The following is a 24674-nucleotide window of genomic DNA, read 5'->3' as shown; positions in this document are numbered from 1 at the left end:
AGGTTGAGCGCCCAACTTTGGCTCAGGTCATGATGATCTCACGGTTCGTGAGTTCCAGCCCCGTGTTGGGCTCTGTGCCGACAGCTCGGAGCCTGGATGGAGCCTGCTTCGGATTATGTGTCTCCTTCTCTCTCTGCCCCTGCCCCGCTCACACTCTGTCTCTGTCCCAAAAATAAATAAATGTAAAAAAATAATTTAAAAAAGATAAAAATTCTTCCTGTTATGCTTCCCCCATTCCCTGTTGATACTTGTTCTCTACATAATTACACAGTACATTGTCCTCCTTACCGCTGACCTTGTGTCTGAAATCTAGTAAATACTAATGCGCACTATCAGTTCTTCCCTAAGCTTCCCTCCTCGGTTTGGTTGCCTGATGCTCATTCTCTACCAGATTTCTCAGGAAAGGTTTATGGAATTAATGGTGCATGTTCTTAACAGTGTGTCTGCAGCCTTGATATTTGAAGGCCACTTTGAATATAAAAATCTTTGGATCACATTTAATTCCTTACATAACTTAAACGTGTTACTCCATTATCTTCTGGAGCAAAAGCATTGCTGTGGATGTTTGACAGCCTCATTAGCCTTCCTTTAAAAGTAACTGGGTCTTTTTGCTAGATTCTCAAAGGATTTTTTAACCTTTTATTTCAGAGTCTGATTCATTTATTAAGTCATGCCATGGTGGTAGCTATTTCAGTCATTCTTCCCCCAAATCTATGTGTTTTTTCAATGTATAGTTTCAAACCTTTCCTTTATTTAAATAAACCTTGCGAATGCCTTGACTTAGAGTTTTCAGTATTTTGTTACATTGCTTTGGTTTCTTTTTTCAGGGACTTAGCCTGTTATGTCTCTGTTTGATCTTCTTTGCTCATCATCTGTTTCTTTCACTCTCTCTCAAAAACTTTTAAAATATTTCATCATTTATTTAAAAAATAAAAAACTATTGGGGCTCCTGGCTGGCTCAGACAGTTGAGCATGTGACTCTTGATCTCAGGGTCGTGAGTTTGAACCCCACATTGGGGGTATAGATTACTTAAAAAAAATTACTAAATACAATTTTTTAATTTTTAAAATTTTATTTCAAAAAGTTTTACAGAAAAAATTGTAATAATAGTGCAACAAACCTATTTCTCTTTATTTCTTTAAAAAAATTGTATTCAAGTCCCCCTGATGTTTCTTTTAAGGCGTTAAACACGTTTGCTCTCGTGGTCCCCCTTGTTGTGTCTTCATTTCTGAAACTATATCTCTATTTTATTTTTAATTCTTTCCTGATTTCTTTTACTTCTCTTTTTAAATCATTCTTTTTTCCAGCCACCTTGATTCTTGATTCCTCACTCTCGTCTATATTGTTCTTCTATAGCTTCTACTGCTTTCTTAATCTCTGTTAGCTTGTTGGCTTGGTTTTCGTCTGTCTTGGGCGTCTTTCCAGCTGGCTTTTATTTTCTGCAGAGATACTGCTGTGTCCCTTACTCTCTTTCGTCCAGTGATGCTGTGTGTGAAGCTCAACTACTCCTTGTCTTCAGATCATTTTTAAGCGAATGGTTTCCTTGTAGTTTGAGGAAGGAAGGGGTGGGTCCCATCGATGCTGTAGCTCAGGGCTCTCCGGCTCCCTCTTGAGATGCCTTTGTGAAGTTATTTTAAACCGACCTTGGACTTTCTCTAAGATCTTCCCCTGTTCCTCCCATCTGACTTATCTTATCTCAGCCTTCTCTTTCCTTAGCCCCTTTTCCCCATATCTTGCTCAGTTTGTTCTAGTCCTAGACGTTTCTTCTCAGTGCAGGGCTTTGTCCTAGAAGGGCCTTTCTGTGCTCAGTTTTGAGAGTCCGTGGGACCTGGATGCCCCAGCGCCTTGGGTGGAGGAAGAGCCTTGCACAGCCTGGGAGTTGGAACCCGCAGAATTTGTTTCCAGTTTGGCCGCTAACACAGACTGGCCGACACGCTTTGCGGTGAGCACCTGCTGGTGATCTGGGGGTTCCGCTGATCCCAGAACCCTCTGGGGTCTTGAGTCTCCTTCCTCCCACACAGGTGCTATGCCACTGTGGCTCTCAGTGTCTGGTCCCTACGTCCTGTGCTTTCAGGACTGCAAGGGCACCTTGCCACTGGTTTTGTCTTAGTTGTCTGAGTTAGTCATCTGCCCTTGTCGCTTCGTGTCTCTGTGTGGAGGGCTCAGGAGGAAGGGAAAACCACCTCCCAGATCGTAAAACCAGAGTAAGCACTCAGAAACCTGCATCTCAGCCTGTCATCCCCCTACTTGGAAAAACTGAGTCTTAAGAATCTTCTTCGTGAAAAGTTTCAAACGTACAGAATAAGAGAGATGAGTATAATGAACCCTGACATATCCGTCACCTGGTTTGAAAAATTACAAACTCAGGGCCTGTCTTCTTTCATCTAAACTCCCCACCCCCCACCCCATTAACCCCTCCTAGCTCTGATATGTTTTGAAGTAAGTCCTAGCATCATAAATACTTCTTTTAAAAAAGAAGACCGGGGCGCCTGGGTGGCTCAGTCGGTTAAGCGTCCAACTTCAGCTCAGGTCACGATCTCGCGGTCCGCGAGTTCGAGCCCCGCGTCGGGCTCTGGGCTGATGGCTTGGAGCCTGGAACCTGCTTCCAATTCTGTGTCTCCCTCTCTGTCTGCCCCTCCCCCGTTCATGCTCTGTCTCTCTCTGTCTCAAAAATAAATAAACGTTAAAAAAAAATTTTTTAAAGAAGACCAAAAATTGAGTACTCAGGGATAGGAGAAGCCAGAAGCACCTCTCCTTTGGCCTCGGAGAGGAAGATGAAATGTCAGTGAAAGGAGACGATGATAGCATCCGGAGTCTGGGCCAGATGCCCGTCGGCCTGGAAGTGTGTTCAGAATACAGCCTCTAGGGGGCTGGTCACGGTGGCAAGCTCTGCTGGGCACAAGGGCTAGCAACACAGTGCTTCCCATTCCTGCCTGAATAGTGTTGGTAGCGGAGGGTCCCCGTATGTCGTGATTTGGGAGTGCTTTGCACTGAGTCCCTCCCAGCCTGGCTTGGCAGCTCCCTGTGAAATCCTTCCTGTCTTCCCAGCCATTGACCCTGCTGCATCCCAGATTTGAGGGAAGGGTGTACATTCTGATGGAGCGTATCCTTCTCCGGGAATGTATCCCATCAGAAAATGGTTCTGCCTGCAGGAGAAATGGAGGTGGGGGTGGGGGAGAGGCACATCCTTCCAAGAAATGTTTCTCTCACACCCAGCCATTCCCTGGGTATCCTAGCAGGAAATTACTCATTGCTGGAAAACCACCCTTGCGCCCTGTGCTGAGGAGGTCAAAGAGAGAGCAGAATTCTCGAAGTTAGTTGGGTCATCAGTACTTTCTTACTGCAGTCATTATTTTGTATTCCACGGTTGTCCTCATGCTGTTGCTCTTTTCTCAATTCCGGATTCATAGCTCTCCCTTGGTGGTTCTGACCTGCTTATTATTAGCACACTCACCTAGTAAATCTTTATTGAGGGCCCGCTGCAGGAATTGTGCTGTGCTGGTGAACAAGCTCGACCTGGTGTCTGCTGCTTTGAGTGGCGGAGACCTCTGTATCATCTTTCCCGGAAAGCCTCTCCAGCCCCGTTGAATGCAGGCAGGAAGTTTAGGAAGTGTTGTGTGTGCCCTGGGCACACCGACGTGGGGCACAGGCCGCTGTAGTGTGGTACAGGCCTCCTCTTCCTTCTGACCTTGCTGTGATTACAGGAGCTGAGTCAGTGGCCCAGGCAGCGAACTTCGAGGTTGCTCTGAGGAAGAATGGGCATCCCTTCTGCACCCCAGGCCCCAGTTGCCAAGGTTTCCTGTCAAGCAACGTCGCTGGGACATACTGGGCAAAACAGCTGGGATATAACCGTCTGATTTATTTCCTCCAGTTGACGCCAGTCCAAGCCTGCAAGGAGAAGCGACTCGTCCGCAGAGCCAGGGCGAGCTCTTCCCTCGGCACCAGGTCTGGCCGCTCCGCCGTTAGTTACTCCTGAATTTACTGTTCCCATTTTTGCTAGCCAGCCTTGGTGTCTTTCCCCTTTTCCTTTGGAATACATTCCCTGTCTGATCGGTACTTTCTACAGTATTTGATTGTGACTACAGGTGCTCTAACCCCACTCAGTGGGAAACTCATTGAGGAAGGGACCTCGACCTAACCACCTGCCTCATCAACATTTGGCACAACTTGAAATGGAAGGGCAAAACTGGGCTTGCAAGTACAGTGATATATTGTGGTCTTGATCCTGAAAGTCGTTGTCAAAACTTGACTTTGGTGTCTTGTGTAAGAGATTGCTTTAAGGAGTAGATTTGTTTGGCAAAGCCAATTACCTTTAAAAGAACTTTACGGTTCTGGCCTTTTAGCTATCCTGCCATCTAGTGAATGTATCTTAGGGAAAATTTATACTGTTCACTCTGAGTAGTCTTGCCAAGATGGCTTTTCAGCACAGTAGGGAAACAAATGTTCTGCTAGTGATGTGCTTGAGTTTATATAGTGCTATTACATGAAAATGTCACTAGATTCAGTGTCTCTAAAGTTCTTTATTTGAAAAAAAAATTTTTTTAATGTTTGTTTATTTTTGAGAGAGAGAGAGAAAGAGAGGGAGACCGAGACAGAGCACGAGCAAGGGAGGGGCAGAGAGAGGAGAGAGGGAGGGAGACACAGATCCAAAGCAGGCTTTGACCTGCCAGCACAGAGCCCGATGCGGGACTCAAACCCATGAACCGTGAGATCATGACCTGACCCGAAGTCGGACGCTTAACCAACTGAGCCACCCAGGCACCCCTAAAGTTCTTTATTTATCCTGATTGTTTGATCCATTTGGTCCTTAGGATTTGTTTTCCTGCTAGTCATTTTTGTGAGAAAGAATATCTAGCTAATTGTAATATCTTTAAAGGATATTACCTGTCCAGTAGCTTTCAGTTATGTATGTAATAATAGTGACTCCAGTTTGTGTCTAGCAATATGTGTATGGATTTTGGTTTCTGTATAGTTTTAGTTGTGGCATTAAGATATTGAGCAAACCCTCTTGAGGAATGGTTTGGCATCCATCAGCCTTCAAAAGCTTCTAAAAATTGATCATATGTTATTAGCAAAGGTTTACTGCCTCTTTCCATTGTGTAGAGAATGTACTTTTTATATATTCAGCTCTAAGAAGGGAGAACCCAAAAGCCCAAGGCTTTTGACTGGAGAGGAGGAAGGGATAGAACCTTAAAAAAACAAAAAAAACAAACAAAAAAAACACCAAAAAACAAAAAAAAAAAAACACCTCATCTCACTAAATATGTTGAAAAGGTGGGAAGATGTACTAATTTAATTTGCTAAGATACTGCTACTTGGATATTATCTGAAAGTTTAATGAAATACACTTAATAAAGTAAAATAAACTAAAATTTGCTTTGACCAAAGTTAGAAGTCAAGCAGCTGACATGATGAGCTATGTTTTGCCATTTTGTTTGTAATAGAACTGCTTATGAACATGGTGAATAGAAATAACTTTTTAAATTGTTATATTTGGTACAAGTTTATATGCATGGTAATACATACTAGGTAAATATGGGAGGGGGGGATTTTTGTATCAGAGCCGTCTTGCCCATTCTTTCCTTACAGAAGAAGAACGAAGTAACAGTATTCATTCTAACTACAGAACTACTATTGTAGGTTTTAAAAACTCCCTATTATTTTAATCTCTTACGTTCCTTTTGATTTTTAGTTTGCTAAATAGTTGCAAAAAACGAGTCTAGGCTGCATCATCATCTTTAAAGAACAACTCTACCTAATTGTAATGGTTCGTCTGTCTCTGAAAAATAGTGATTTGTTCATTCTGAAGTCAGAATTATCAAATGCAGCTGTGTTTTGTTACTGTTTGAATTTAGGGAGAGGAAGGAGGAGCTTTCTGTAATATACAATTTGAGCTGCTGTAATACACAAGCACAGATTGCACTAAGTGTGGTGCAGCTGGTAAGCTGACTGAACCAGACTCAGTGTGAAGTTTAAGGGCTAATAATGGGTGTAGTTGATAATTGTAGCAGGAAAATAAACTTCAGATAGATTAAGATTAAATGTTTTTTTTAAAAAGTGACATTACCATATTGAGGAAGAAAGATTTTCTACTGCTACGAGCAGTAGAGGAAATTGCACAGGAAAAGGTCAATAGATTGGAATGCATACAAATGTAAAACTACTTTTAAACTTCTAATTGCACAGGCAATGCATATTCCCTGTAGGAAATACTGGAAAGCAATAGGAAAAAAAAAAAATTCATCATCTTGCCAACTAGCACTAGCTGCTGTATTGCTAATATATTGACAGTTTTCTGATCATCCTCCCACATTTAAATTTCATTTCCCATACATAAAAAGCTTTAAATGTACAAGTAAATTGGAAAAGTGGTTTCCAGCACTGACAGAATTGATGGCTTTAAAATATGTAAAGAGGTTGGGGCGCCTGGGTGGCTCAGTGGGTTAAGTGTCCAACTCTTGATTTCAGCTCAGGTGGTGATCTCACGTGATCGAGTCTCACGTCGGGCTCTTTGCTGACAGCTCTGAGCCTGCTCGGGATTCTCTCTCCCTCTCCTCTGCCTCTCCTCTGCTTATGTGCGTGTGTGCACGTACTCTCTCAAAATAAACAAACATTAAAAAAATGAAATCTGCAATGAGGTTGTATGAATAAGAAAAATGCTAATATTGTCAAAGCTTGGTAGGCAAAAGACAGAGATCACTGTGTGTGCATCATCCAGCGGACACTTAGCATCTGCTGTGAGAGCTGTGCTTCCTGGGCACGCATACAGCTGCTGCAAGGGATAGACCTGTGACATTGTTGTCTCTTTGTTTTATGCCAACGTTCTGAGGCATAATCAAGATACAAATTAAAATGAGTGGACAACGTATTTCTTCTTCATTTGATTTTCAAAAAGCAAGGTAGGTGAATGTATCTATGAGCTTGAGATGGGCAGATATTTCTTAAGACAGCCCAAAAAGCGAACCATAAAAAGGAAAAGATTGATAAATTGAACTTCAGTGACATTAAGAACTTCTGTTCATTGAAAGCGACCATGAGGTTGCAGAAGTAGCCCCAAATTCCTCCCACCCCTGTCTGCCTGCCCCTCCCAATGTGATTCCCATAAAGAGGCAGAGAACCACTTTCGAATTTGTGTTTGGCTATGTGACTTGCTTTGGCCGATGGAATATTGGTGATCACAACACAAGCAGAGGCCTGAAGAAGTACTTGAATATTGAGCCTTGCCCTCTCTTGCTGCTTTTGAAAATTCTGCAGTCACTACTCTGTGAACAAGCTCAGGCTAGCCTGTTGGATGATGAAGGACATGTGCTTGCTTCTTGCTTATCACCCTTGTCAGCAGCTAGCCAAGCATCAGGTTTGTATGTGAGTGAGGCTATTGGGCCACCAGCTGACCACAAGTGCATATTTGAGTCCAGTCAGTAACACATGGAACAGAGACAAGCCATCCCAGCTCAAATGGCTGACTTCTAGAATCATGAGCAAATAAGCAGTTGTTGTAGCCCTGTGTTTTGGGGTAGTTTGATCCACAGCAAAAGCCAGATGATCCAGAGGAAGATACTTGTGACGTTATATGACCACCAAGGGACTTGTGCCCAGAGTCCATCAGGAACACTGCATATTATTAAGAAACAGACAGCCTAATAAAGCGAGGTGGACAAAGGCTACACAGGATGTCACTCCAACTATGTGACATTTCTGCAGTAGGCAAAACTACGGGACAGTAACAAGATCGGTGGTTACCGGGGTTTGTGGGGAGAGAGGGCCAGCTGACTAGGGAGAGCATGGGGATTTTAGGGCAGTGAAAATACTCTGTTTGATATCGTAATGGTGGGTGCATGCCATCATACATTTGTCAAAACTCCTAGAATTTACAAAGCAAAGAGTGCACCTTTCTCCAAGAACGCTTCAAGGGCTCCTCTGGCCTGAAGCAGTGGTCTCTTGTGCCAGTGCTGCTCCTTGTCCAGATGTCTTGGGAGTAGGTGCGTGTGACGCATGCCACTAGTGAACGATTTTTCAGTGCTGATGTAATGAATAAGGGACTTTAAAATAACTGCGTTAAGGTGGCTGTAAAGTCATTCCCCTGGTGTTACTTTGACTTGCTGCATTCAGATATGCTTTCTTGGGTGGTGAGTTCAGGTAACTCTGAGTGTTGCATGACTTCATGGTACAAAAGCAAAACTGCGGGCTGTGGGCTCACTTGGGTTTTTGTCTCTTGGAACCCATATTAAGACTGGCTTGTCTTGTGATATGGTAAACAGTAAACAGACGCCAAACCGATGACTTCAGTTTTTGTCAGTGGGTCCTCTCTCAACAGATTGGCCTGAGGAGATTTTCTCCTAAAGCCCTGAAGTTGTGGGGACCTTTGCTGTTTGTGTAGCAACATCCTTAAATTAGCTTTATGTCTGTAGGGTTACATCTCACTTATGAATTAAGGTCTAAAAAAAAAAAAAGGTGAGAAATCTGTGCTTAGATCAGGTTATCCTTAAATTGCCCATAATGTCTGATGCATGTGATTTTATACCTGTAGTGTGGTACTGTTGCTCTCAGGCACGTTTCAGTGCTGGAACCCTAAACTTCATCCATAGGAAGAAGCAACAAAGAAAGATGCAGGTGCCCGTAGAGGCAGGGGCTTTTGAACCCAGTCGTTCCGCCTTCCCAAGAGTGTTCAGACCCTGATGGTGGGGGGGGGGGGGGGGGGTAGGTAGAATAACGTCCAATTGCTTGGGGGCTTTAATCTGCCTGTGTTCTTGTTAATCCTGTATACCCCTGATGAGTCGTCCCAGATGTGTTTGTGAGAGGTCCACATGACAGCACCTAGCTGGAATTGAGCATCTGTGTATCTGGCAGTCTTCCCTAGGGGAATGCAAGGTCCTTGATGGCAGGACTTTGCCTCTCTTGTTCTTCTTTATATCCTTAGTACATCCTTGTACGCACTGCCACATAATCAGTACTCAGTAGATACTTAGATGAGTTGAAGGGACTCATAGTGAATCTAAGCCTTGCTTCCTTAATCCTTACACAGAGTTCTTTGGAAAGCCATATGGAAGAGCGTGGTTACCTGCTTCCTCTCTTCCCCAAATTCTCACTTTATTTTTATGGCCTCACTGAAGAACTGATCACTTCATAGTGCTTTTAGGCATTGGTAGTGCCTGCCTTCTTCATCCTGATCCTCATAATGGTGTCTAGAAAAGCATATTACATCTAGAAAGTATTTAGAAAATTTACTTGCTTGGCGATGATAATGCAGAAGCCTCGGTTCAGGCAACAGAAACTTGGAATGTTAAAGAAATTCTTAACCAACGCTGTTCTCATTTTGATATTGTGTTTGCCTCCTGTTCACACTCCTCAATTATCCACGGGAGTATCCTAGCAATTTTATAAGCGTTGTTCTCCGTCATTTCAGAGTGGGGATATTGTTTGGGTTCCTAAGGTCCCTCCCTGTGACCCCTGAGCTTAGGGAAATTCACCAGGGAGGGAGGAAGCTGGTGGTTGGCAGTCTGGTTCCCTGTAAAGGAAGGTGTGAGCCTTCCACTTTCGTGTGTCTGGCAGCTACTTGTGTCCTTACTCAACTGTAGCACTGTCCTCCAGCAGAGTGCCAGAACCCCAGGGCCTGAGTGAAGTACTTAAACTGTCCTTATGGAAAGCAGAAGGTAAACAAAACAGAAGCGAAAGTAGGTTCCGTTTTTGAGACTATTCTCTTACAGGAATGGCTTTGTGGTTCTCAGCATTTAGAAAGATACTGGTTCCAGTGTGTTTTATTGACATCAATTACTGTAAGTCTGATTCATTTTCTGCCTATTGATTTCTGCCCAAGGTGAAAGTCATGACATTTAACAGAAAACGTAAGTGATTAAAAAAAAAAGTATTCTTAGGACTGTGAAAATGAAGTTTAGAGTCCGTGACACTTAGAAAAGCAGTTTTTATACCTCTTTGTTAATGATTCTATTTCATGTACAAATAACGTAAAGGTTGCAGTAGCTTCCTATAATGAGCTCAGAGTGTTGTTTCGGAATTAATTTTATCTGCGTCAAAAGTTTTCAGTAGTAGAAGACCATGTCAATATGCTCTCAGTAATCACAAGGTTTTCTCAAAGGTAAGATCCTTCATTTCTAAATGAGTCCTATTACCGCAGCTGGAAAACTGCATAAGACCTTACAGAGTCAAAAATAGCTATGAACCACAAATACATAAAGTGACTTTGTTCTTTTGTAAACGCCCGAGGGTCATCATCAGTGACAGCGGTCCCTTTCTATGTTTTTAAGATCTCTTACTTTAAATGGCCATGTAGCCATGGAGTTGTTAAAAATTGAGTGATAATGTTAAAGCTCTGTTAAGCTCCCAAAAGGTACTCTAATTTATTTTAAAGATTCTTTGTCCTTAATAGTTTGCGGCTTAACCCCGACCCTGCCGTGTCTGGGTGCTGACTTACCGTTCAGGTTGCCCTGTGGCCGTTCTCCTCTGTCTAAACTGCTCCTTCACGTGTCCTATTTCTCATACTCTGTTCCTCCCTCCTGGCTTTCAATTTACTCCTCCTTTGACCGTGTTCAATACAGCGTTTATTAACTGTCTGTTGAAGTTTTGTGTTTTGTTTCTGTTTTTAAATTTCATTTCTAAGATTTCTCGTTCGTTCTTTCCTATCTACTTCTTCTGGTTTCATTTCTCCCTCTTTTTCCTCATGACATCTTTTTAAAAAATGCTTCCTTCATTTGTCCCCGATCTCAAATATGTTTATCTATGAAGTGCCTGACAGGGTGTATAATAAATTTCACGTGGGATGGACCTATTTTCTAGCCGATTTGTTGGTTTATCTTTTTCAGAACCAGTACTGTTCTGTGTTTTTGGTACTGCGGCACAGGCCATTTTGAGTGGGAGGGCTTTTGTTTCCTTTGCATTCATTCTTGTTCTGTGTTTGAGCCGAGCTCTGCCTTTGTGTTTTTCTCTGTATGTGATTGACCATTGTTTTGTATTCGGAGCAGAGGGTGTACATCAACACGTGGAATTTGTTCCGCCTTCTCCACCAGATTGTTCCCCTAGCCAGCTTCATGAAGGGTATTCCATACCCCCCATCCCTTATCCCCTTGCTGGGGGGGCGGGGGGGGGGAGCTGGTGGTGGTTTGTAAAGCAGTGTGATTCTGCGTTTTTCCATGTCACTTCCCAGATGGGCGTAATTGTTCTGTTAGTGATTTGTAGCTCCGTTATTTTAGCCTTGCCCCAGACCAGCGTACAGAATGACCCAGCACTGCCTCAGATGCTGGCAGGGATGATTTTTGTGTATCTTGCTGCCTTTTACATGCTGACCAGTTTTCCCTCCTTTCTCTGGCTCTCTTTCAGGCACCACTGAAGATTCGGAGGTGCTGGGTTGACTTTTCAGCATCTTTCTTTATCTAATACGTCGTCATTTTAAAACCTAAACCAAAACAGCCTTGGTATGGGTTAGCTAAATTTTAAGCTCTTTCTTTGTTATCTAAATGTTGTAGTTTGTCCTTAAATTTAATGACACTGAGTATATGGTTTCTTGTATGTCAGTTATATAAAGGTAAATATAATAGACATTTTCCTAAGGTTTTTGTAGTAAATAATATTGTTCTAGTAACTTCCATATGTAAAGAATACTGTATTGCTTTTAACTCGAAATACCTTAGCCTCTGACTTGGATGATTTTTATATTTCTTAGAGTTATACAGAAACGCTATACTTTGTCAGACAGAAATCTTATGTTCTCCTTAATAATGAGATTGATGATTAACAAGATTTGTCCCACGTGTTCCTTTGAAGATTTGGTATTTAAAATTTTAGGCTAGCACCCCCTCCCCCTGCTTCTATATATATCTCCCTGTTCAGCTGGCAGCCGCAGCAAGTGTCCAGGAAACGTACACCCCTGTATGCTCACTTACTGCATTTTAAATTCTTGCCTCTACTGTACGTCAGCATTTCCCTTCAGTCTAGCTTGCTTTGTCCATCTCTGAGAGCCAGGACCTCCATAAAGTACTAGGTAACAGCTCGAAAAATCAAATTAGGCCACCGTCTGTACAGTGGGGGTAGGGGGGCATATAGATGTTGAAGGTGCTAAGGGACTTGGTAGTTCACCTCAGTCCTGGTGAGTGCACAGTACTCCTGGAGGTTTTTCTTCCTTTAGGCTTTTAAAACAGATCACTGTCAGAACCATTAAAAGCTAGCCCTTTCTGCTTTGAATCCATGTATTAGTAGCTATTCCAGTGCTATCTTATCGTAAGACTCTATGTCCCGATTGCAAAGCAAAATAATAATAATTATTATTACTCTAGTAACTTCCATTTTGTAACAGATGATTGAAAATAGGATTGGATCAGACATTTGCTGAACAACCTCCCTTTCAGGTACATTTCTGTCCCACGATGAAATGAAGCATTTGGTGTAGAAGCAGGGACTCTGATTTTTGGGAGCCTTTGGGGCCATTCGTTAATTCAGTCCACAAAATCTAGTTGAGTCCTCTGGGCCTGGGCCTGGGCCTGGGCTTAGGAGGGGTGGAGAGGCAAGGATCCAGGCACTTCTGTCAGACTCCCAGCTGCTGATGGATGCCATGCTGTCTACCTCGTCACATGTCAAATAGTTTGAAAGTGACTAATGCATTTTACCGTGGAGCCAGTAAGGGACACCCAGTTGTGGGACTGAAGACAAAAGGGTGTTAAAACCAAACCTATACTTAACGCAATGATGTGCTTACTATAAACATGAAACTATGTCTGCAAGGCTGGGCTGGCTTTTATGCCTGTGTGTTTTAAGATAAAAATTAGAAATCTCAAACAATGTCAGCTTTTCACCCAAGTTTTACTTCACCTAATTGGATTTGAGAGGTATTTGAATAATGGATGGTGAGCTTTCATGAGTACATACAGAAATGAATTCACTCTGGGCCCTAATTCGTTCTGTGACTGGAGCTTTCTAAGTATATGAGTCCTTCGTATTCACTGGGAGGTTATCGGTTACCTCGTTAAATGAGTGGGGCAGGATAGGAATCAAGAACTAGCCTTAGAAATTATTCAGGTCATGTTACTTTCTGTCCTGTTCCCTTCCTTGCCTCATGTAGAATTTCTGGTTCAGCAGATGTTTTGTTTATAGTTTACCAAGCATTTGTAGCACCACTTTCTAGCCCAGCTCAATCATACTTTTGGAAGAATTTAATCTTTTCTCGTGAAAAATTTAATTTTCTTCATGAAAATAGTTCACTATGGAGATGATTCAGATCAATTTGAGTGCCTAATGTAATTTCAGTCACTTACCTGTAAGCTCCGACCAAACTTGAGCCTGCCTCAGTAACCCATTAGCGCATTAGCTCTAGGAGAGCATGAACCTTGGACGTCCGTCTATTACACATGCTGTTTTCTTCTGTCACATTTCTGAAATCTACACTGAGAATATGAAGTAGGCTCTTGAAAAGCCACTAAAGAACTGGCTAGGAGAGGGTGAGGGTAGGTAAAGAATCTGTTTGTTCTGCGTTGGTATATTTCATGAAATGAGATCCTGTCTCGTTTAAAATGCTGAGGTACACTTTGATTTGGAAATGTTGGCATTTCTCTTCAAGGGATGCTTCTGGAAACCTGTTCAATGGCAAGTTTTTTATTTCCCTCTTGGCTTGGCTCCCACGTTTCCCCTGGCATTCAGCTTCTCATCATCCACTTTAAGGGTTTTATTTTATTTTATTTTATTTTATTTTATTTTATTTTATTTTTTATTTTATTTTCTCTGGAAATTTTACACACTTGTTAAGATTATTTAATCTCGGTCAGCATAGTAAATGATGTAAGGATATTTTATGCTAGCGATGGAAGTCTCCTTAAACTTGTTCATTAGTCAGTGTTCTGCTCTTTCTACAGCTGTTGGAAAGTTAGCTTACCTTCACTACGGTTTTACATTACAGAGATCTTATTTTGCTTTAATTCTGTGAAGGTTTTTGGTACAGTCCATTTTACTTCCAAACTGCTGTTATTAGTTGCCTTTAACTTTAAAGGTACTTTATCACTCCTCAAGTTTAAGACTGTAATCCTGGCATTTTATTTTACTAAATGAAACATAAATGGCTTGTATTCAGAACATGCATGTATTTCCCATATGATACTATAATGTAGAGAAACACTTAAATGGGTATATTTTCTTATTTGTAGGTTAAAGTTGGTTAGAAAAACTTTACTGCACTTAAGATCTGTGTATTTCACTCTTATGAGTTACCTTCATTTTAAAATCCAGTTTTAAAAAAGTATTGTATGAATACCTCTTATTTTCTCAACATCTTGACCAAATGACCACTCCAGATTCTACTTCCTCTTCCTCTCGCAGGCAGCAAAACAGTATATATTAATGTAATTCTTTGGCTGAATAAAATCAGTTGCCCACGGTTACTCATATCTTGGCCCTTATTTCCTCAGAGTGAATATTTGTTGGTTCAGTGGTGTAACTGTATCAGTTATTTCTTCTGTCCCTATTCAGTCGCACCAGCTGGATTGACCAAATTTTTTTCACACACACACATACCTCCCCCCGCCCCCCCCCCCCCCCCCCCCCCCCCCGCCCAAGGCCGAATTCGTATCTGCTGCTAAGTGCTTCCAATTAAAGAGGACAACAAATTTGAGACTTAGATTTTTATTCCTTTGAGTTATTTGTCTGTGTTGTATAGCATTTCCCTGCAAGCTTAATTTCATCCACAAATGATGTGATGAGTGTGTTCTGCTGGGTTATTTTGCTTAATCTCGGATAGGTTTATAATCTGTAAACATGCCTTTTCAAATTATTAGTTCATTTGTAGTGTGAGTCAAAAACACCTCCCCGCCATTTTGCAGTTCTTTAAATAAGTAGAATAGCAGAATGGGGGATTTTTTTTTAATCCAAGTTGATCTGCACGTGACCTGAGAAGTGAAAGGGGACCATAATAGGTCTGTGATAAAAGCCGTTGCTTTTTTGTCCACACCTCAGCCCATTACCGCAGTCTCTGTGCTCGAAACCATTTTCAGCTCTGCTAGTCTCATTTGTCTATGTCTCCCTATTTCCAAGGAAAATGTTTATTTTCTGATTCATTCATTTGGACCTTTACACAGGCAGAGAGGATTTCATTTTCTTGAACAGCCATCCTTTCTGTTTTTTCCTCCCCTTTGCTTCCCCTTCCCCATTTTCCCAGTATCTTACACCTTTTGGTTAAAACGATATTCATTTCCATTATTTGCCTACACACATAGTCACAGGTAGCATCGTCCTGTAGCTTCCTCTTTAAAGTTTTCGCGTAGTTAATAATTGCCGTATGTACTTTGATTCGCGTGGCGTTCTTTCTGCCTGTTGATTCTTCCCATACCTCTTGTAGCCTCTTGGACAGTTTTCCACCAGGTCGGTCAGCACTGGCCAGTAGGAATGCACCCCACATGTATAATTTCACCCTTTCTAGTGGCAAAAAGGTAAAAAGAAGATGAGATTAATAGTAGTTCATTTAGCCCAGGATGTCCAAAATGTTGTTTTAACGAACGCCACTGAAAATATTTACGATACTTTAGTTTCCTTTTTGAATACTGTCATCAAAATCTGATGTGCATGCACTTCAGACTGTTACTACTTACATGCTCTCAGGAGCCACATGCAGGAAGTGGCTGCTGTAGTGGACAGAGCAATTTCAGCTGATTTCTTGGTTTTAGTTTTTGTCTTAGAGGCTTTTGTACTGGACAGACACCTCCATTCTCTTGGATTGTTTGGTCTCTGGGCCTGACACACACAGCTGTCATCTTAGGAACTCCTTCTGCTTTTCTTGATTGGATTCCCTATTTCCTGGATTTCAGGTCTTCTCCTTATTTTTCTCTGGTGGTTTCATTCAGTCATGGTGGGTACAGTGGACAAAGGCATGTCATTGACCCATTCAGTCTCTCGAGTCACACTGCTCCAGTCTGGCCCCCTTGCTCCGAGGTCTGGTATATACTCGTCATCCTGCGAACACCTCCCTCCACAGTTTCTTTGGAAATTTCCTTTGCCTTTGCTCTTGTGTCAGGTTTTTGGTTGTTTTTTGTTTTTTCTTTACTACATCTTCTATTTTTCTCTTTCTTGGTTTATTTCTTCCCTCACATGGAAGACCTGATGCTCAGTGGATTGCTGAGGACCAGAAGCATGGGTGGTAAGGTGTTGGACATCTTGCCTCTGTGCAGTGTTTTTATTACACCTTCTCACTTGATGACAGTTGGGCTGGATATAGAATTCTAGGTTGGAGATCATTTTGCTTCAGATTCTAAAGGCATTGCTCCATTGCTGTCTCGCTTTCAGTGTTCTGACGAAGTCTGAAGTCATTCTGATGACCTTATCCTTTGAAAGTGCATTATTTTTTCTTTTCAGGGACTTACAGGACATTTTCTTTGAGAGATTCTGGAATCACGTATTAATGTGCCTTAGTATAGATCTGTTCTTATTATGATGAACACTTGATAGGTCTGAAGATTTCCTTGAACTATTCGTTTTTTTTTTTTTTCTTTGTATTTTGTTTTGCCTAGTTTTCTATCGGGGGTTTTTGGGGGATAGGTGGTGCTTTACTTTCTGGGAGGATTTTCTTCTACCTTTACCTAACATCTTGTTCTTAATTCATGGATACAATATCTTTTCTTATCTTACTGAATATATTCATCTCTTTTTTAAAGTTTGTTTTCTCTGCAGTTTATTTCTTCCAAGGAGCTTTTTTCCCTGTCATTTTTCTTGTAAATCTCTTTGATATTAGAGGCTTTCCTCTTAAATCTTAGAATCAGTGGTTGTCTGTGCGTGATGAAGAGTTGGGGCTCACAGGGCAGATTCAGAGCTCTGACAGGTGGAAGGGGCTCATCATCCCTGACCCAGGCGCGAGCCCTTTAGCGGGGCTGTTGATTGGTTGTTGGTTATGTGCCCTGGTGATTGTATCTTCCGGTCCTTCCTCTTGTCTGCTCACATCACCTAGAAAGCACTCTGCCTCCTGATTTACATCCTCCAAGAAATGATTCTCCAGAGTTCTGTGGTGCGTGGTGGCAGTCACCCAGCAGCACGGAAGGGGTGCGGCGGCGATGGTGGAGATCCCTTTCTTCCCAGACAGCCCCAGCCCTGAGCCCTGTGGCGAATCCCATCCTTCCATCCAGAGGCGGCACTTCTGAGCCTCTGCAGGAGTCTGTGCTGGAAACCAGGGTGGTTCTCTGCTTTTCCCCGTTGCTGGCTTGTGATCGAGCTGTCTCAGACCTGCCAGCTACTGATAAGATTCCCAGCTTCCAAAATTCTGTTGTTGCTGTCTTCTCTTGTTCTCCCTTGTGAGTTTGTCTTTTTTTTTTTTTTTTTAATTGTAGTGAAATATACTAACAAAATTTACCATTGTAACCATTCTTAGGTATACGGTTTAGTGGCAGTAAGTACGTTTACATTGTTGTATGAGCTTATCTTTTAATAATCATAAAATACAAGTTAAGAAGAAAAGATTTCTAAATGGGAGTATAGTGTGGTGTTTTAGGAAAGCAAAATTAGATGTGTGTGATCAGCAGGAGGCATACTTTGGGTCTTCTGTTACTCCAGACGCTTGCTGTTAATCAAGACACTTTCTCTTTCTGACCCGTTTGGTATAATGGGACTTGTCTGTCTCCTGGGAAAGCAATCGAACAGTTGTTGGCATAAAGGTGCATTTTATCTGCCCTCAATAATTGTAGCTTTACGCAGGGTTACAGATGGAACTCCCAGGCATGACGTTCAAGGCTCTCCGCGATCTGGCCTACCCACCCACGTGCTCCAGCCGTCTGTCGTTGCTCCCGCCAGCCCACTCACTGTTCCTTGCAGAAGATGTGCACTCCAGCCTTCGCTGGGCTGGATGTTCCCGAGCGCAATGCGCCCCCTCCCCTCACCGCCCCACTCCTTTGCATCTCCCTGCTGTCTTCCGCGTCTTTCCAGCTCCCAGCCCCACGCCTTCCTCCCACTGTGGCCATGTGGTTGTTCCTCTTCTGTTTTCCTCTCATGACCTTGTACGTGCCTCTGAATTATCACCTTGCATTTCCCACACTGCCCAGCTCTCTTTGATGTGTGTTTCTCTACTGGGTCTTCTCAGTGCCTGGCACATAGCCCGTGCTGGGTCAAATGTCTGGATGGATTCCTGGTGCCAGAGGGTTCAAAAGAGAACTCTTTTATCTTTTTCTTTTCCTTTTTTTTTCTTTGTAGGATATCCGACACGAAGCCAGTGATTTCCCATGTAGAGTGGCCAAGCTTCCTAAGAACAAAAACCGAAACAGGTACAGAGATGTCAGTCCCTGTAAGTATTCACATCGCCATTACCAGTCTCACTGCTTCCACTGCGTCGGCTTCTCAGTCAGGACCCCTTGAGCCCCAGGGTTTGGCAACAGATTGATAGCAGTAGAGGTTTATGACTTGATTGTTTCCTATTATAAAGGCATTAGAGACTTATAGTAATGGTTCATTTTTTTCCACGATTGTAGAAGGAGTAAGATTTCAGTTTCTGGAAAATGCAGCTGAGTTCAAAGCACTGTTTTTAGCTTTGACTATTTTTATGATGAATCCTTTTCCTACCAGCTGAAGCAGAGTAGAGTAGGCACAATATAACCTTTTCTGGATGACTCCGCAACAGCGTTATTAGACCCCGAGTGAGCGTCATATTGAGCTGTGACGATGCCCCGCCCAGGCATTAAGGAGCCGGAGCGGCGGTCCCCCTCCACTGAAGACAGCTCTGCTCCTCAAGTCCCACCCCTACCGTCAGCACCGGTCTTCTAGCCCTTTCTTGCCATTAGTTCTCATTGTGCCTGCCGGCCTCTGACAACCTCCGCCTTCGGAGTGACCGGCTCTGAATCTGCTGCTGTCTCAAAAGGAAAGAACTAACCGTGTTAGAATTTGGGTAAAGCGAGAAAAACTGGAGCTGAGTAAAGAGCACGACCTTTGCCATTTCCTCCAGGCCCCACAGAACCTTTTGACTCCCCTCCAGGGTTTTTAGACCCTGTCCGTCAGGGAGGGTTGTAGCTGCCACCGTCCCCCGTGGCGGTCCCTTCCATCTGCCAGGGACACGGACGACTCCGGCCGTCATCCCTCACACTGGCACTTCCCGCATGCCTGCGAAGTCACGCCTGCCCCGTGGCAGTGGGTGCCGCTGCTCAGTGCTTTCCAGGGGAGTTGGCAGCGCTCCCCCCCCCCCGCCCGCCCCCCGATTGTACAGCAGCAGGTTCCGGGGAGGGGAGCGGAGGTGCGCCTAGGCTGGCACCAGGCGGTCCGCCTGTGAGCGCTGCCCTGGTTCCCTGCCCGGGGGTGCGTCTCAGCCTGCCGCCTACAAGCCGTGTGGCTTCGGGCGAATGGTTCCCTTCTCTGGTCTTCAGTAAAGCAGGAGCCGCGCGGATCTCAGGACTCCGTGAAGGTGAACTAGAATAGCATGAGCCGCTTAGCTCCGTGTCTCACTCATAAAGGCTGGCTGCGGTCGAGGCGGTTGTTAACGGGTGAGCAGAAGGTGCACGCCAGGGGCGTCTGCAGTGGAGGGCGTCAGGTGGCACGTGACTGCGCTCCAGCACCCGACGCTCTTGGCTAAGCATGTTGCGGCCGTGGCACCTAGTGGGGTTTATTACAGAAACAACGCTCTCCTCCGGTGACGGTGCTCTGAGGTCCTGGCCGGCTGCGCCGCGTTTCACAGAACAGTCCTGTCGGCATCCTTCACGCGGAGCGAGGACACCTACCCCGCCCCCCCCCCGCCCGCCCCTCGCCAGCTTTGCTCTGCGGTCTTAATGCTCCTCTTCTGCTTTCTCCTCAGGACTCCTCTAAATGGATTCCTGAGCCAGTTTCCCACAGAGAAAACACAGCATTTCAAATATTCTTCCCGGGAAGCAGCTCGCAGCTTTTTTACCCCGGTGTCCCTCCCAATTTTTCTTTTTTTCCCCCACCTCCACTGTCCAGCAAGACAGATAATTGGCTTTTTAGGGCCATGGGGGAGCGGGGGAGAATGAGTCAAGGTAGAAAGTGACCTTGTCGTCTGTCTTCCGTGTGGCAACTTTGGAAAAGCCCCAGCAGCTCTCAGAGGAGTTGTTTTTCCAGGGTCACCCGGTGCTGTGGGAGCCCAGTCTTCTAACCCACCAAGGAGTTGTATGGTCTCATAGCCTTTTGGGGGATCTTCTGTCTCCATGACTTAAATACTACCGAACTATCCCAAGTTGTATTACTCCTCTCTGATGAGAAACATTCTTCCAAGTGGTGGCTAATTTTTCAAAACATTTCTTAGAAATCCTTTAAAAAATTTTTTAATGTTTATTTAATCTTGAGAGAGAGAGAGTACGTGAGCAAGGGAGGGGCAGAGAGAGAGGGAGACAGAGGATCTGTGCTGACAGCAGAAATCCTGATGTGGGACTCAAACTCCCAAACCGTGAGGTCACGACCTGAGCTGAAGTTGAACCCTTAACCGACTGCCCCTCCCCCCCCGCCAGGCACCCCTTCTTTGAAATCTTTTACAACAAAAAGCCCCAAACCATGTGTCCCCGTTAACTTGTTCTTTCCCATTGGGCTAGGGAAGAAAAGATAGTATTCATGAGCAGTCACCCGAGTTCATCATCCCTTGTGTCAAACCAGAAATAAAAATGCCCACCTGCTCTTGTTAGTTGCACTGGCAGGATAAGGAAAGTGGCCTCAGGGAAGCACTGCTTTTGGGACAAAGTCATGGTAAAAGGGGGAAAAAGTGGCCATGTGTTTTCAGTAACCTGGGGCAGAATTTCCAAATGAGAATTTCTTTTTAAAAACCATCCTGGGGGGCGCCTGGGGGGCTCAGTCAGTTGCGCATTGGACTCTTGGTTTTGGCTCGGTCGTGATCCTGGGGTTGTAGGATCAGGCCCTGTGTCAGGCTCCGTGCTGCGCATGGAGCCTGCTTGGGATTCTCTCTCTCTCTCTCTCTCTCTCTCTCTCTCTCTCTCTCTCTCTCTCTCTCCCTCCCTCCCTCCCTCCCTCCCTCCCCCCCTCTTTGCCTTCTCCCCCCCCCCCCCCCCCGCCGTAGAAAAGAAAAATTAAATGAGAAAAAAACCTATTCTGACAATTACATTTAATGTACCTTCAGAGTTTTGGATTCAGGGTTTAGTTTTTCCAGTGAAAAACTCTCTTTTAAATGTCTTTGGTCATGACAATTTCTGAATTTGAAATATTTAGAATCACTTAAGTATATGTTACACTTGAAACTTAAAAGAGACAAAAACAAAAAAACCTTATATGAGGGAATTAAAGATATCACTTTTCACACCACTATATATTTAGGTCATTTTCATCTTCAATCCATTAGACACAGGGTAGGTGGAGATAACGATCATAAATCCTACCAACTGTAGCTCATTGTACCAACTAGAGCTGTAGGGGCTAGGTGAAATTTTTGGTGGATTTTTTTCTCTTAAAGATTGAAGCCGCTATATTTGATTACCTAATAAAAATATATATTAGGCATCTGAGAACAGATGCCTTGACACCCTCTCCCCGTAATCTCCTGATTTGTGGCGCAGTGATAAGGAAGATCTGACCTAAGAACAGGTTGCCCAGTTAGGACATAACCCATGTTTTAATGTAGTTTGTCTGTTACTATTTAGCATTAGCTTTGAAACATTTCCAGAAACCTTTCTCAAAATACTAAGTTGTCCCCGTAGTGATGACTAATCTCAATTAAAACACCATGGCCTCAGCCAGTTGAACGCCTTTAATGCCACCAACTCACCTTTTTCACTTTCCCCATGGGGTGCACTGCCTGTGTAGACACTTTGGTCCTCCAGGACTAACCTTTGATTCTGGTTTGCCTTTCAGTTGACCACAGTCGGATTAAACTACACCAAGAAGATAATGACTACATCAATGCCAGTTTGATAAAGATGGACGAAGCCCAAAGGAGTTACATTCTTACGCAGGTGAATGGATTGTCCACATTTTTTTAATGGCTCTTGGCCTTACTTGATATCAGCCTAAGAACTTTAGAGTACTGTCATTTATACCTCAAATAAGATCCACCGCATCCTTTCAAAGGTCAGGTTTTACGCAGTCCAAAACAGCAACGAGGAAGGAAAAGAATCTTCCTTCAGAGATTCAGGTTGGTTGTCACCCGCGTCTTTTCTGGGAAGTATGCCACTTGCAACTGCCTGTGGTCTGTTGACAGAGGCAGCAGAGCCGTGGCAAGAGAAGCGCCCGTACCTGTGTTGATTCCATAATTGAAGAGGGTTAGCAGTAGACCAGTAATCTCTGCCCAGGTAGCTACTCAGAATTTCTCAGCATGGTCCTCATTCTTTGGCCCAGAAAAAAAAGCATCCTTAGATTATGTGGACAAGCATGCAAAACCGTTCAAAATTCCCATTGGCTTTTGACATTTTTATGGGAACAAATCATAAAAATGATCTAACACTTGATCTTCTTGTGAAACACTTACTAGCACATGACCCCAAGACCACGGGTATCTAGGAAAGATGGTAAAGAAATTTCTTTTTACTTAATTTTCTCAAGTCTTAGTCTGTTACCTGTAAGTTGCTCTAAACACTCTATGTTTCTCTCTCTTTTTTTTTTTAATTTTTTTTTAATGTTTATTCATTTTTTTTTTTTTTTAGAGACAGAGCATGAGCGGGGGAGGGGCAGAGAGAGAGGGAGACACAGAATCGGAAGCAGGCTCTAGGCTCTGAGCTGTCAGCACAGAGCCCGACACAGGGCTCGAACCCACCAACTGGGAGACCAGGACCTGGGCCAAAGTTGGATGCTCAACTGACTGAGCCATCCAGGTGCCCCTATGTTACTCACTGTCTTAATCAAACAGCAAGGGGAAACTACTGGAGTGTTTTGTTTTTTTTTTTTTTTAACGTTTATTCATTTTTGAGAGACAGAGAGAGAGCATGAGTAAGGAAGGGGCAGAGAGAAGGAGATACAGAATCCAAAGCAGGCTCCAGGCTCTGAGCTGTCAGCACAGAGCCCCATGCGGGGCTCGGACTCATGAACTGCCGAGATCATGACCTTGAGCCGAAGTTGGACGCTCAACCAACTGAGCCACCCAGGCACCCCGCTCTCTGTGTTTTTTAATCATAATTTTTGCTTTCTCGTCTATATCAGTTTATCATTCTTTAAAAAAAATTTTGGGGGGCACCTGGGTGGCTCAGCCGGTTGAGCATTCCAACTTCGGCTCAGGTCATGATCTCGCAGTCTGTGGGTTCAAGCCCCACGTTGGGCTCTGTGCTGACAGCTCAGAGCCTGGAGCCTGCTTCAGGTTCTGTGTCTCCCTCTGTCTCTGCCCCTTCCCCGCTCACGCTCTGTCTCTCTCTGTCAAGAATAAATAAACATTAAAAAAATTGTATTAAAATTTTTTCCAGTGCTTGTTTATTTTTGAGAGTGAGAGACAGAGTGTGAGCAGGGGAGGGGCAGAGAGAGAGACACACACACAAAATCAGAAGCAGGCTCCAGGCTCCAAGCTGTCAGCACAGAGCCTGACACGGGGCTCAAACCCACGAACTGCAAGATCATAACCTAAGCCGAAGTAGGACGCTTAACCGACTGAGCCACCCAGGAGTCCCAGTTTATCATTCTTTTATATGGCTTTGGCGTATAGGGTGATTTTGAACATCGTACTTCTGTTTAACATTTAGAGGTTAAAATAACGGTGAAGCCAGAAAGCATATGAACAGAGGCTGCTTTAGGGCAGGGAGCTGGGTCAGAGCAAATCTACCGCAGCCCTGCTTTACTGCCCTGTCTTATCCTGTTCCCCTCCTCTCTGTCCATGAGGACAGTCAGCCCGAGTGCCTCCCAGTGTACAGAACACCAGCCATGCTGTGTTCAGTCCTGGGACCCATTCAGGAAGTTCTTGGTGTATGCACAGGGGGCGGGCCTTTACAAGGCCTCAGGTCAAAGTCTTCCCAGCACCCCTGGGGTGGTTGGGGTAGAGTGATAAGGAAGGAGATCCTGGTGGTGGCAAGCTGGCGGGAAGAGGTTGAGGGAAAAGCAGCTTCTTGGTAACTTCTCTTTTTAGAAGAAGTCAAGTTTTTTACTTCCTGATTTCAGCCGGTCAACTTTGGTGTGGGGTCAGGCAGTCCAAAGCAAAGATAGATAGAGGTATAAAGTCAAATGGAGCTCCAGGATATCACCATGGAAACTTTTACACCACTGCCTTCCCCACCCCCGTGCCCTAGCAATTACGTGGCACATCTGAAGGTCTCTCTGTTTTGTCAGGTGGTACCATGGACATATCTAGCTGCCTGCACGTCACCCTTTGCCCTGGGATTTATAAAAGGGACTGAAGTAACCTGGCCCCAAAGTTACACCTCTAGACAGTAGGAGTGAAACATTTTCCAGGCTACAAAACCAAGAAAACCCTGCCCATTTTTTATTTTCAGTGTTCATGATGCAAATAATACAAGTCTATAGTCTTTTTTTTTTAAGCCAGTGATGTGGAACTATAGAGAATGATGGCAAAGGTGCCTCTGTTACCTTCACAGTGAAGTGTTGGCTAAGTTGCTGTGTCTCCTTTCAGATTTTATATGATTTAAAAGAAATTTTTTTAACGTTTATTTATATTTGAGAGAGAGAGGGAGAGAGACAGAGCATGAGCAGGGGAGGGCAGAGAGAGACAGAGACAGAATCTGAAGCAGGCTCCAGGCCCTGAGCCGTCAGCACGGAGTCCGACGGGCTCAGACTCAGGAGCCGTGAGATCATGACCTGAGCCGAAGTCGGACGCTCAACAACAGACCAAGCC

The 24674-nt window shown here is 44.0% G+C and overlaps 1 protein-coding gene across 3 annotated transcripts in view; it reads left to right on the top strand.

Annotated features, from left to right (window-relative positions):
• The window catches only part of PTPN1 (protein tyrosine phosphatase non-receptor type 1), a 69116-nt gene that overhangs the window by 26610 nt on the left and 17832 nt on the right, over positions 1 to 24674 (top strand). For 2 of the 3 annotated variants that reach the window (XM_006929664.5, XR_006595092.1), the window contains 2 exons: positions 18161 to 18231; positions 21761 to 21861. In XM_006929664.5, the coding sequence (XP_006929726.1) occupies positions 21826 to 21861 (36 nt within the window). In that variant the 5' untranslated portion in view covers positions 18161 to 18231; positions 21761 to 21825. Of the gene's footprint in view, positions 1 to 18160; positions 18252 to 21760; positions 21862 to 24674 lie in introns of those variants that run through there. The other variant, XM_003983386.6, reaches the window with a different exon arrangement.

Source organism: Felis catus, chromosome A3 (genome assembly GCF_018350175.1).
Source record: "Felis catus isolate Fca126 chromosome A3, F.catus_Fca126_mat1.0, whole genome shotgun sequence".
NCBI lineage: Eukaryota > Metazoa > Chordata > Mammalia > Carnivora > Felidae > Felis > Felis catus.
Note: the sequence above shows the minus strand (reverse complement) of the source record. Positions and strands in the feature narration are given on the sequence as shown.